General features: G+C 42.5%; 1 protein-coding gene across 2 annotated transcripts in view; it reads right to left on the bottom strand.

Moving 5' to 3' along the window:
• MTAP (methylthioadenosine phosphorylase) overlaps window positions 1-14309 on the bottom strand; it is a 52155-nt gene that overhangs the window by 20536 nt on the left and 17310 nt on the right. For both annotated transcript variants that reach the window (XM_072841522.1, XM_072841524.1), the window contains exon 4: window positions 13844-14011. In XM_072841522.1, the coding sequence (XP_072697623.1) occupies window positions 13844-14011 (168 nt within the window). The remainder of the gene's footprint in view (window positions 1-13843; window positions 14012-14309) is intronic.

Genomic DNA, 14309 nt, shown 5'->3' with positions numbered 1-14309 from the left:
GGGAAGAGCTTAATATTTCTTCACTTAAAAATTATCCAGAAATAACAACTTCATGTTCAGAAGAATAGCTGTAACCAGTTAATAAGCATTAATATTTCACTGGGGAGAGGGAAATGGGCAGGGATACTTAGTACAAAGGCAATGGAAGAAACTGCCACAAAGGTGATGATATTTTTAAGTACATGTCAAAGATCATCAGCATTGATGACAAAAGGAACTAGGAAAAAAATCACATCAAATTACAGGAAGAGCTGAGGTTTTCTATATAGAGAGCTTGTTAGGACATTCTTTCCTCTCAGACTGTGCTTATTAACTCTGAGCTGGTATTAATCGCTGCTCGGTAACAACCTCAATGGAAGATGAAGTTCCAGGGCAAGCCCTCCCAGAGGACCAGATGCTGTTTTCTGCACTTTTTTTTTTTTTTTTAAAGTAGATTCCATGCTGGGCATGGAGCTCAATGCAGGGCTTAAACTCAACCCTGAGATCAAGAGTTGGACATTCAACGGACTAAGCCACCCAGGCATCCCTCCAGCACTTTTCTGATCATATCTTCCTTTCTATTATATTTTCAGGGAGTAGTCTCAAAACTGGCTTTGCAGGAGGCATGCTGGTTATAAAAAAAAAGAACAGGGATATTAAAGAAAGCACTGATCAAGTGAAGGCAGTGGTGACAAAGAATGGAGGATGGCTCCAAGCACCAACAGGCATGACCTGAAGCCAGTCTCTCCATGCAGGGGTGGCAGAGAGCCATAGCAGTTGCCTGCCAGGCCATGGCAGTGCCACAGTACGATCAACCTAGTAATTTACCAAGTAGGGAAGAAGGAGCTGAGGTGGGGTGAGAGTGTTAAGTGTGGGGTTAGAAGGCATCCAAGGGGACTAATTTAATCTTGAATTATAAAGCACGAGGTATCTTTGGGACCCTGTCCCATACCTGGAGGCCAGTGTGAATCTGAAGCGGGGAGAGCAGAGCTGGAAGTCTGTGTGTGAGGGGGTGGGTGAGGTCACAGGCTTTGGACGTTCACAGAATTCAAACTCCACAGGTCCCACTTACTAGGCAATGACTGATATTTTTGGGTTTTAAGCTTCCTCAACCATACACTGCGAATACTACCCTTGTATGAGGTGAACGGATTAAGTGATTTGTGGCACTTGGTAGTAACTCAAAAATTCGGAGCTGATCAGATTTTTATTAAGGGAAGGGCTCTCAGGTGAGGCAGTGATAAGACAACTAGGTTGTGGAGAATGTGGGAACTTTGGGAACATGTCCTGCTTCCAGGACAGGTGTAGGCAGGGAGATGACAAAAGGCAGGCAGGTACACAGCTGGTGAGAGGGAGGGGGAAGGAACATGGCCCGCTGATATCTAATGGTTTCTGTTTTCTTATAAAGAGGTGACATTCTCAACTTAGAGTGCAGGAGATGGGCGGGAAGCTGCGAGAACAGTAAGAGTTTGAAATAGCTGCTAAGAGGAATGGGAAAAGAGCCAAGGGAGGGCTTCCTGTGCAAACTCTTTACCAGAACCCCGACGTAGGTGTATAAAAATCCACCCTCTGCCCCACAGATTCAAAGCTGGTGATTAATGGACATCAGAGCGCATCTCAGCCTCTGCAATAGTCCTTCACAGGGGCGGGTACCAACAACTTACATCATGACATGGAGATCAAGGGGAAAGCACAGAGCTCTGGGAGGGGGAAATAAAGTGACATAATCCCTTACCACTGTTTACAGCGGGACTTTCCTGATGAATAAGCCAGCAAGCATCAGAGGCACAGTTTAGTCAAACCTTGCCCTATTCTAGTGAACAGGCCTCCTAAAAGGGACGACATTAGAACTCAGGAATCGACGCAACACCCTCAGTGTGCAGATGAGGACACTAAGTGACAAAAGAATTTGGGGACAGAGCCAGGAAACAATTCTGGATGTTCCCACTTCCAAGCTGGGGCTTCTCCCACTGCATTCTTCAAGCAGAACCTAGCTGGGTGGCTCAGGCATATCAGGCCAATGTGTTAACAGTGTTTTACAGAAAACATGTGCCTCTAGGCATCACACTCCACTCTGTTTTTCATTTTAATTTTTTTTGGTTGTATTCTTCTCATTGTCCAAAAAGAAAAAGTCCTTATCTGCAAAACATTCCTGATAAAGACCACTGTTAAAAGTATGAATCCCAGGACGTCTGGGTGGCTCAGCAGTTGAGCGTCTGCCTTCAGCTGAGGGCTTGACCCTGGGTCTCGGGGTCAAGTCCCACATCGGGCTATCTGGGAGAAGCCTGCTTTTCCCTCTGCCTATGTCTCTGCCTCCCTCTGTGTCTCTCATGAATAAATAGATAAAATCTTTAAAAAAATAAAGTATGAATCCTATCCTTGTCCTTAATGGATACGTTTGCTGGACCCAGCTTTAGACAGTGACAACAGCCAGAGCAGTTTAATGGGTCCTCCTAATTTGCATCCTTCTTTCCTTTTTTAAGATCTTATTTATTTATTCGTGAGAGACAGAGAGAGAGGCAGAGACATAGGCAGAGGGAGAAGCAGGCTCCCCTGTGGGTGAGCCTGATTTGGGATTTGATCCCAGGACTCCAGGATCACAACCTGAGCCAAAGGCAGACCGCCAACTACTGAGCCACCCAGGTGTCCCCTGCATCTTTTTTTTTTTTTAACTTAATAGAATGTGGGCATATTTCCAGTTTATAGATATGTGGTGAGTTCCATCCTTTTCCATGCTAACAATCAGAAGTGATGGTGAAAAGGAGAAAGGTCATGTGTTGAAGTGCTAGAATTCTCTACCCTTGTGTACCCTGCATGGCATGGCTCGTCAGTAGTCTGGGTTGACAGGTAATGCTGCACATAAAGGGTCTGTATCATAGAAGAATCCCCAAATTATGGATCTTGGAGTACCTCCCTTGTGAGATCCTTTTAAAGTATACATAGCCTCACAAGGGTCTCCTGGGGCAGAAGAAAGGTCGGGTGCACTCTTTCCCTAGTTCAGATGGACTGTGGAATCGCCATCAAGAAGTGAAATTAGATCTATTCTTAACCAGGTTTTATATCCCAAATTGTCGAATGACTTGTGGCTCTGACAGCAAGGACCTCCATCAAGGCAGAAGAAACAGGATCAGTCGAACCCAATTCATCAGGCACTGAAGGAACTTATCGTGGACCAGCCTCCTGTGAGTTCTTCATATTAACTATTTTCAACTTTGGTACCGTGATTGCATGTGGAGCCCCCAGACCCTGGGGCAAGGGAAGAGTCAAGCAACCCATCACTGTACGTAAGAATGGGAAAGTGACAAAACCAACCCAGTTCTGATATTTAAATTCGAGGCCGAGATCCATTTTGCTTTCTATAGCTGCCCTGATCACAAACACCAAGAGGATTATTTTCACTTTATATATTAGCTAAGGCATCTCCTTGCATGTCTGAGAACGAGACACACGACTGCGCACATCCCCAAAAACACCTGGAGCCACTCCCGTCCCCACCTGTCTGTTGTCCTGTGCTCTCCAGGTCAGCCACACCCCGGATTCCCCTTTTCTCAGGCCCGGCTTTCCACTTTTCACAGGTTGGAACACAGCTCGAGAGAAAACAATTATTTTTCAGAAGACAACAAGCTTATTTTCTTAAAAAAAACCTTCCAGCCCATCAGACTCCTTTAAGGGTATATTCCATTTTTAGAGTAGAAATCTAATGTTTTTAAAAACAACCATAAAATCAGAGCCACCTGTCAGTCTTCAACATTTTAATGGCCTCGAAGGTATACACACATGGCCGATAGACCAGGACGGTGGTGTTCTTCCCTACGCTGGGCACCAGGGGCAGAAGATGTAAGAGAGCTTTAGTTCTGCCATCTAGTAAGAACAGCCACACTACTCCATCCTGATTCTTCATCACAAATTTATGTTAGGAAGATTAAAAAGATTCCTCTAAACCCCTGAAGACCCCCTTAGGACGAGAATATTTTTTTCTAAGATAATGTGCCAGCAAAGTGGTGGCAATAAGGAAACATGAGTTTCCAGATCAGTCCCTGGAGAAGTGACTGGGTAGGGAGAAGATGCCTCAGCCATGGTGGAGCTCAACCTTGGATTCTGAAGAGAGAGCCACAGGTCATTGATTTGCCTGAGGCCAAACAGCCAAGACAAAACCTCTTGACCCAGGGCTCCTATCCCCAGGATTATAATCCACTGGGTGGCTTTGTAAGGTGCTGCAATTTTGTCACCCAAGCTGAGGCTGGGGACACAGCAGTGGGAACCAGGCTATGAACTGCACAGCCTCTAGCCCACCACTGTATGCCTGAGAACGCACCAAGAGGACACATCAGGTGCCTGCCTGAACACACCAAGATTTACCTTAAACAATGTGTTATTAGTACAACACATAAAGGCCATTACTCATAAAAGCAGAAAGTGCTGATTCTCTTCTCTTCTGAGACATACAGTGAATCATGTATGTACTGAAGCTTGGTGAAATGACTCAGCCAGCGGCAGCATCATTCAGAAACACTGTCCAACAGCAATATAATTCAAGCCACTTAACATAATATTAAATCTCCTAACAGTGATATAAAGAAAACGGGAAAAAAACAGGTAAAATTAGCTTTAAATTTTATCTAACTCAATAAACTCAAAATGTTATCATTGTAGTAGCAATATAAAATTTGAGATTTCTTCTAAATGATACTCCCACAGGGATCTTCCTTTTAAGAGAACTTTTCTTCTGCTGTTAACTACAGACCCCTTCAGCCAACACACCATATTCAAAATAATGGCACCCATGTACTGGGCAGGCAACAGGTGCTAGATCCCATAAAAGGCACTTGCTAGAGACTTTGAATTTCCAAGGCAAGAATAAGGAGTCAGGTTATCCACCTGACTTAGGTTTAGGTGACACCACCTAAAACAAAATAGATACCAGAAGATCTTAAGGTTACACGGCTTAGGAGTGCTACGACAGAATGAAACCAGATATGATGGTAACACCGGTTTTCTTTCTATTCTTCATCTTTCTGCCCCAACTACTTTCTTCAAAGAGCCAGGATGTGAAACATTTACATTTGCTATTTGTGAAGAAAAGATCCGGCAAATGTGACAGTGTACAGTTACACCTTTTATGTAACAGATTAATCTGAGGTTTAATACCCAAGTCAGACTTTTCTTTCCAGGAGCATCTATGATACTTTATATATCTGGATCAGTCTGAATAGGAAGCTTTATATTCTGCTTTATTTTTTTAAGTAGTCCCCATGCCGACTGTGGGGCTTGAACTTATGACCCTGAGATCAAGTGTCCCATGCTCTATGGACTGAGCCAGGCAAGCAGCACATACACTCTGCTTTATTAAACAAGCATATTACAATCATTTTCTTAAATCATCACTTCCAAACAAATGGACTTTCACAACCACAGGGATCTTTGTCAAGAATTCCAGTCTTTTCTTCGAATGATCATGTTCATTCAATTGCTCTAAAAATACTGACTAAGCAACTACATGCACTGTTGTGAGTGTTAGGGATAAAGTGGCAGATAGGATTTTTGTCCTCACATGGCCTGTATTCTAGAGGGAAAGATGAATAATACATACATAGTGTCAGGTGTTGAAAAAATAATAGTAAAAGTGATAAGTAAAGGGCGTATGATTTTAGTCTATCCCTGTTATTTATTAGGCTAAGCTACATGAAAGTGCTGATTTTTTTTTTTAATTTTTATTGGAGTTCGATTTGCCAATATATAGCATAAGACCCAGTGCTCTTCCCGCCAAGTGCCCCCCTGAGTGCCCGTCACCCAGGCACCCCAACAATCCCACCCACCTCCCCTTCCACTACCCCTGGTTCGTTTCCCAGAGTTAGGTGTCTCTCATGTTCCGTCACCCTCACTGACATTTCCCACTCATTTTCTCTCCTTTCCCCTTTATTCCCTTTCACTATTTTTTATATTCCCTATATGGGTGAAACCATGTTTGTCCTTCTCTGACTGACTTACTTCACTCAGCATAATACGCTCCAGTTCCAGCCACTTTGAAGCAAATGGTCGTGTCTAACGGGTAATATTCCATTGTATATATAGACCATATATTTTTTATCCATTCATCTTTCGATGGACACCGAGGTTCCTTCCACAGTTTGGCTATTGGGGACATTGCTGCTAGAAACATCAGGGTGCAGGTGTCTCGGTTCTTCACTGCATCTGTACCTTTGGGGTAAATCCCCAGCAGTGCAATTGCTGGGGGCACAGGGTAGCTCTATTTTTAACTCTTTGAGGAACCTTCACAGTTTTCCAGAGTGGCTGGACCAGTTCACATTCCCACCAACAGTGCAAGAGGCTTCCCCTTTCTCCACATCCTCTCCAACATTTGTGGTTTCCTGCCTTGTTAATTTTCCCCATTCTCACTGGTGTGAGGTGGTATCTCACTGTGGTTTTGATTTGTATTTCCCTGATGGCAAGTGATGCAGCAGAGCATTTTCTCATGTGCTTGTTGGCCATGTCTATGTCTTCTTTGGGGAAATTTCTGTTCATGTCTGTTGCCAATTTCATGATTGGATTGTTTCTTTGCTGTTGAGCTTAATCAGTTCTTTATAGATCTTGAATACTAGCCCTTTATCTGATAATATCATTTGCAAATATCTTCTCCCATTCTGTAGGTTGTCCTTTAGTTTTGTTGACAGTTTGCTGTGCAGAAGCTTTTATCTTGATTTAGTCCCAATAGTTCATTTTTGCTTGTTTCCCTTGTCTTCATAGATGTCTCTTGCAAGAAGTTGCTGTGGCCAAGTTCAAAAAGGGTGTTGCCTGTGTTCTCCTCTAGGATTTTGATGGATTCTTGTCTCACATTTAGATCTTTCATCCATTCTGAGTTTATCTTTGTGTATGACGTAAGAGAATGGTCTAGTTTCATTCTTCTGCATGTGGCTGTCCAATTTTCCCAGCACCATTTATTGAAGAGACTGTCCTTTTTCCAGTGGATAGTCTTTCCTGCTGTCAAATATTAGTTGACCATAGAGTTGAGGACCCATTTCTGGGTTCTTTATTCTGTTCCATCGATCTGTGTGTCTGTTTTTGTGCCAGTACCACACTGTCTTTATGACCATTGCTTTTTAGTACAACTTGAAATCCGGCATTGTGTTGCCCCGGCTTTGGTTTTCTTTTTCAATATACCCCTGGCTATTCGGGGTCTTTTCTGATTCCACACAAATCTTAAGATGATTTGTTCCAACTCTCTGAAGAAAGTCCATGGTATTTTGATAGGGATTGCATTAAATGTGTAAATTCCCCTGAGTAGCATTGACATTTTCACAATATTAATTCTTCCAACCCATGAGCATAGAATATTTTTCCATCTCTTTGTGTCTTCCTCAATTTCTATCAGAAGTGTTCTGTAGTTTTTAGGGTAGAGATCCTTTACCTCTTTGGTTAGATTTATTCCTAGGTATCTTATGCTTTTGGGTCCAACTCTAAATGGGATTGATTCCTTAATTTCTCTTTCTTCAGTTTCATTATTAGTGTATAGAAATGCCACTGATTTCTGGGCATTGATTTTGTATCCGGCCACGCTGCCAAATTGCTGTATGAGTTCTAGCAATCTTGGGGTAGTGTCTTTTGGGTTTTCTTTGTACAGTATCATGTCATCTGTGAAGAGAGTTTGACTTCTTCTTTGCCAATCTGAATGCCTTTTATTTCTTTTTGTTGCCTGATTGCTGATGCTAGGACTTCCAGTACTATGTTGAATAGCAGTGGTGAGAGAGTGGACATCCCTGTCTTGTTCCTGAAAGGCTCCCAGTGCTTCCCCCTTAAGAATGATATTTGCTAGGGGCTTTTCATAGATGGCTTTTAAGATGCTGAGGAATGTTCCCTCTATCCCTACAATCAGAAGAGTTTTGATCAGGAATGGATGCTGTATTTTGTCAAATGCTTTCTCTGCATCTACTGAGAGGATCATATGGTTCTTGATTTTTCTCTTGTTGATATGATCTATCACACTGATTGCTTTATCAGTGTTAAACCAGTCTTGCATCCGGGGATAAATCCCACTTGGTCATGGTGAATAATCTTCTTAATGTACTATTGGATCCTATTGGCTAGTATCTTGTTGAGAATTTTTGCATCTGTGTTCATCAGGGATATTGGTCTGTAATTCTCCTTTTTGGTGGGGTCTATGTCTGGTTTTGGAATTAAGGTGTAGCTGGCCTCATAAGACGAGTTTGGCAGTATTCCATCCCTATCTATCTTTCGGAACAGCTTTAGTAAAACAGGTATTGCTTCTTCTTTAAGCTTTTGATAGAACTCCCCTAGGAAGCCATCTGGCCCCGAACTTTTGTGTCTTGGGAGGTTTTTGATGACGGCTTCAGTTTCCTCCCTGGTTATCGGCCTGTTCAGGTTTTCTATTTCTTCCTGTTCCAGTTTGGTAGTTTGTGGTTTTCCAGAAATGTGTCCATTTCTTCCAGATTGCCTAATTTATTGGCATATAGTGGCTCATGTTTTTAAATTTGTATTTCCTTGATATTGGTTGTGATCTCTCCTTTTTCATTTGTGATATTATTAGAGTGTTTTCTCTTTTGTTTTTAATAAGGCTGGCTAATGGTTTATCTATCTTATTCTTTCAAAGAACTAACTCCTCGTTTTGTTGATCTGTTCCACAGTTCTTCTGGTCTCTATCTCATTGAGTTCTGCTCGAATCTTTATTAACTCTCTTCTGCTTGGTGTACATTTTACTTGCTGTTCTTTCTCCAGTTCCTTTAGGTGCAAGCTTAGCTTGTGTATTTGAGTTCTTTCCAATTTTTTGAGGGGCGCTTGTATTGCGATGTATTTCCCTCTTAGGACTGCTTTTGCTGTATCCCAAAGATTTTGAATGGTTGTATCTTCATTTTCATTAGTTTCCATGAATCTTTTTAATTCTCTAACTTCCTGGTTGACCCTTTCATCTTTTAACAGGATGCTCTTTAACCTCCACGTGTTTGAGTTTCTTCCAAATTTCTTCCTGTGATTGAGTTCAAGTTTCAAAGCATTATGGTCTGAAAATATGCAGGGGACAATCCCAATCTTTTGGTATCGGTTGAGACCTGATTTGTGACCCAGTATGTGGTCTATTCTGGAGAAAGTTCCATGTGCACTTGAGAAGAATGTGTATTCAATTGCGTTTGGATGTAAAGGTCTGTAAATATCTGTAAAATCCATCTGGTCCAGCGTATCATTTAAAGCTCTTGTTTCTCCGGAGATGTTGTGCTTAGAATATTAGTCATTTGCAGAAAGTGCCATGTTGAAGTCTCCCAGTATTAGTATATTATTATCTAAGTAGGTCTTTACTTTGGTTATTAATTGATTGATATACTTGGCAGCTCCCACATTAGGGGCATAAATATTCATGACTGTTAGGTCCTCTTGTTGGATAGATCCTTTAAGTATGATATAGTGTCCCTCTTCATCTCTTACTACAGTCTTTGGGATAAACTTTAATTGATCTGATATGAGGATGGCTACCCCTTTTTTTGAGGACCATTTGAATGGTAAACGGTTCTCCAACCTTTTATTTTCAGGCTGTAGGTGTCCTTACGTCTAAAATGAGTCTCTTGTAGACAGGAAATAGATGGGTCTTGCTTTTTTTATCCAGTCTGAAACCCTGCACTTTTTGATGGGATCATTTAGCCCATTCACATTCAGAGTTACTACTGAAAGATATGAATTTAGTGTCATCATAATACCTATTCAGTCCCTGTTTTTGTCGATTATTTCTTAGGGCTTCCTCTTTTTTTACAGAGTCCCCCTTAATATTTCTTGCAGACCTGGTTTGGTGGTCACATATTCTTTCAGTTTCTGCCTATCTTGGAAGCTCTTTATCTCTCCTTCTATTCTGAATGAGAGCCTTGCTGGATAAAGTATTCTTGGTTGCATGTTCTTCTCATTTAGGACCCTGAATATATCCTGCCAGCCCTTTCTGGCCTGCCAGGTCTCTGTGGAGAGGTTGCCGTTAATCTAATATTTCTCCCCATGTAAGTTAGGGATCTCTTGTCTCTTGCTACTTTAAGGATTTTCTCTTTATCTTTGGAATTTGCAAGTTTCACTATTAAATGTCGAGGTGTTGAACAGTCTTTGATTTTAGGGGGGTACCTCTCTATCTCCCTGGATCTGAATGCCTGTTTCCCTCCCCAAATTAGGGAAGTTCTCAGCTATGATTTGTTCAAATATGCTTTCTGGCTCTCTGTCCCTCTTGGTGCCCTCTGCAACCTCAATTATACATAGATTTTTCCTTCTGAGGCTGCCATTTATTTTCTTTAACCTTTCCTCATGGTCTTTTAATTCTTTTTCTCTTTTTTCCTCAGCTTCTTTCTTTGCCATCAACTTGTCTTCTATGTCACTCACTCTTTCTTTTACCTCATTAACCCTCCTTAGGATCTCCAGTTTGGATTTCATCTCATTTAATTGATTTTTAATTTCAGCCTGATTAGATCTAAATTCTGCAGTCATGAAGTCTCTTGATTCCTTTATGCTCTTTTCCAGAGCCACCAGTAGCTTTATAATTGTGCTTCTAAATTGGCTTTCTGACATCGAATTGTAATTCAAATTCTGTAACTCTGTGGCAGAGAGTACTGTTTCTGATTCTTTCTTTTGTGGTGAGTTCTTGTTTCTAGTCATTTTGCTCATTGCAGAGTGGCTGTATGAGTGGGCTGCATCAAGAGTCAACCACAACCTAAGTAAATTTCACCCTAGATGATTCTGCTAAAGTCAGAGACCAGAAATTGAAAACAAAGATCAGAACGAAATAAAACAAAAGAACCACTAAAGTGAAAAACAAATTTTAAAACAAAGTAGTAAAAAATAAAAGGCCAGGAATCCTAAAGAAGAGAGAAAAAGAAAAACAAAGAAAAAAAAAGGGGAGGGGGACTGGGAGATGGTGGTGATGACGAAGTGGTAGTAGAGGGAGAATGTAGTCTACCTGAGGGGTCCTAGAGGGTGATCCTCTTGTTTCTGAGTATATTAAGTTCTGTATGTTAGAAGATGCTCAGTCCCAAATTTATATAAACCAGAAATACTTGTAGAAGGCCCCAGTATTGACCACCAAAACATAATAAAGGAGATAAAAGAGGGAGGCAGAATGGGAATGAAGAATCTCACAGAATGAACCAGCACAGTATACCACTTGGTTCTGGGTGCATACTGGTCATGTTTTAGAAGGTATTAACTTCTACCATTGTAAAACAAAATGAGGCAGATTTCTCAAAAAACAAAACAAAAACAACATATCTTGTATATCTCCCAAAATTAAGTTGCAGGGATCCCTGGGTGGCGCAGCGGTTTGGCGCCTGCCTTTGGCCCAGGGCGCGATCCTGGAGACCCGGGATCGAATCCCACGTCGGCCTCCCGGTGCATGGAGCCTGCTTCTCCCTCTGCCTGTGTCTCTGCCTCATTCTCTCTCTCTCTCTGTGACTATCACAAATAAATAAAAATTAAAAAAAAAATTAAGTTGCATATGTTGAAGAGAATCTAGAAGTGGGAAATATATCTAGGACCTGTAATTGTAGAAATTAATATTAAAGTCAAAAAGGAAGAATCTTAAAAATGAAAAGGTGGTAAAATATTGTAGTTAAGGTGGGAAAAGAGAAAAAAATTGGAAATTTACAGTCTGATATAAAAATGAGTTGTACTGGAAAAAGGAAGAGAAAAAAAAGGAGGGGTATTCTTTGGTTCTACATACTGTAAACCCCTCAACTTCCCCTGGAGCTTTCCAGCACTGCTTGGTCAAGAACTTGTTCTTCCCATCCTTCCAGCTGGCCTTCTGGGGGAGGGGCTGCTGTGCTGGTTCTCAGGTGTGTGCACCTGGGGGAGCTGCCCCGCCCCCCGCTGGGTGCCAGGCTCAGTGGAGCTGTTTGTCCTGTGAGTCCCTTGTTCCCTGGCGGCCCCACCTCTCCCAGGCACAGGGTGACATCAGGAAGAACAACAGTGGCGGTGGCCAGCTCTCCAGCTCTGGAATCAGCTCCCGCAGTAACCATCGCATTCCCCATTGGATTCTTTTTTTTTTTCCCGCCTTCCTACCCTGTTAGAAACAAAAACCCTTCTCTCTGTAGTGTTCCGGCTATTCTCTCTTTAAATCTTAGGTTGAATTCGTAGGTTTTCAGGATGATTTGACAGTAATCTGGGTAAGTTGGTGGAGCCTGGTGAGGTGAGGACCCTACTCCTCCGCCATCTTGCCCTCCCCCCTACAAAGTGCTGATTTTCAGTCATTTCTTCTTCTTCTTCTTTTTTATATTTTATTTGACACATAGAGCTAGCGCAAGCAAGAGGAGAAGCAGACGGAAGGAGAGGGAGAAGCAGGCTCCCCACTGAGCAGGAAGCCTGATGCGGGGCTCAATCCCAGGACCCCAGGATCATGGCCTGAGCTGAAGGTAGACACTTAACTGACTGAGCTACCTAGGTGCCCCTCAACTATTTCTGACCTACAGAATGGTCAATTTCATACGGTTCAACTTAATAGTCTCGCTCCATCAGGAAACCATCAAGAATGCTTCTGATAGACTCTAAATTAGAACAGATCCCTAATAGGAAGAAGACTCAGAGAACTGGACTGAATAAACTTTCCTCCCATGGAAGAGGTAAGAGGCATTTGGGGGTGTAGTAAACTCAGAGACAGCAGATGGGGAGGGTAGGACAGAGATGATGCTCTGGGGACTTCAGCAGGATCCACCAAATGGCTTATACTCTGTGCGACTTCTCCCCACCATTGACTCCAGGCATGGAGTGCAGACACCGGTCTCTATCCAGAACATCTTGGGAGGTGGTTCCTTTCACTAGGAATTGTAAGGGGGCAGGGCGCCGTGGGAAGCAATCCCCTGGAGACCACTCGGTTTCCCTTGTGATTTCTTCAACTTTTTTTTTTCTTTCCTTTTTTTTTTTTTTTTTAAAGATTTTATTTATTTTTTTATTTGAGAGAGAAAGCGGAAAAGGGGGAGGGAGAGAGAATCTCAAGCAGACTCCACGCTGAGGGTGAAGCCCAATGCAGGGCTCAATCTCACGACCCAGAGATCATGACCAGAGTCTAAATCAAGAGCTGGATGCTTAACCAACTGACCCACCCAGGTGCCCCTCTTCAACTAATTCTAAATGTTGAAAAAGCCCAGGATCTTGGCAGTCTAATACTGGTGATTTTTGGGGGGGGGCGGGGCGGGAGAGTAAAGGAATGTTATCTAGTACTTGTACAATTAAATAATAAAAGAGTCCCTAACTCCCAAACCAATTGGTCAATCTTAACACCAAAGACAACCAGACATTACACGCCTGCTGATTTGATGCAGAAGGGAGGTTTCCTGCCAAGAATTTGAACCCGGTTCTTATTCAGCCCTCAGAGCTAATGCTGGTTTACAAGTAACCTGTGTTGGCAGCAGGGGAAGACACTAAGTGACACTTAAGGATGCGGTCAGTAAAATCCGAACTGGGGACACCATAGGACAACAAAAGAAAAGGAAAAAAGGAGGTGGCCGAAACATTATCAGCTCATGCGTGTAACGAGTGGAGCCCCTCTGGCACCTTTTTTGAAAAAAACAAACAAGGTCTGTGAGACAACAAGGAAAAGGGGAGCACTGTCTAGACAGCCAAGACTAGGGAAATATTAGGTGATGTGCTTGTTTCTAAAAGAGAGTCCTTATCTATTCAAGTTACAGATTGCAGTGAACTGATAAATGGCAAAGCTGGGAACTGGTAACCTGAGAGTGGATTCTTATTCTGGTTTGCAGATGTTTAAAAACATCCCACAATGAAAAGCTAAGAGCAAGTCTGTGGGCCTGCCTCCCCCTTCTCTCCTGGGTCCCCATACAACATCTGCTTGGGTTGGGAATGATTTTACATGAGCCTAAAGCATCTCAGATGACCTGCTCACCTGTCAATGAACTGATCAATAATGACGATATCGCCAGGCTGAATCTCTTCCCTCAAGGAACCGCAAGCTGTGGTCACTATGACATGTGTACAGCCCTCCTCCTTCAGAGCCCAGATGTTCGCCTGGTAGTTGACATTTGAAGGCATGATGCTGTGCTGTCTCCCGTGCCTGCGAGGAGTGAATGCAGAGGGTGAGTGAACAGGGCACTCAAATACCGGTAAGAAGAGAAAACTAATTTATAGCAGTGCCTTCTAGCCCTTTCCATCAGAGCACTTTTATGGTCACAGAAAGAATGGGCAGAGGCGAGGCTGTAACTAGCCTACTGCAAATACAAACTATTTGGTCTTAAAGTGCAGGCTGCCTTTACGTGGTATGTATTTATGTTCCTATCAAGAGCAGGTAAGAAAAAAAAAAAAAAAGAGCAAGTAAGGAAGACATAGACGGTGTCTATCCTCTGGTGCACCCA

The sequence above is a fragment of the Canis lupus genome, chromosome 10, assembly GCF_048164855.1.
Source record: "Canis lupus baileyi chromosome 10, mCanLup2.hap1, whole genome shotgun sequence".
Classification (NCBI taxonomy): Eukaryota; Metazoa; Chordata; class Mammalia; order Carnivora; family Canidae; genus Canis; species Canis lupus.
The sequence above is the reverse complement of the archived record's forward strand: the minus strand, read 5'-3'. Positions and strand labels throughout refer to the sequence as shown.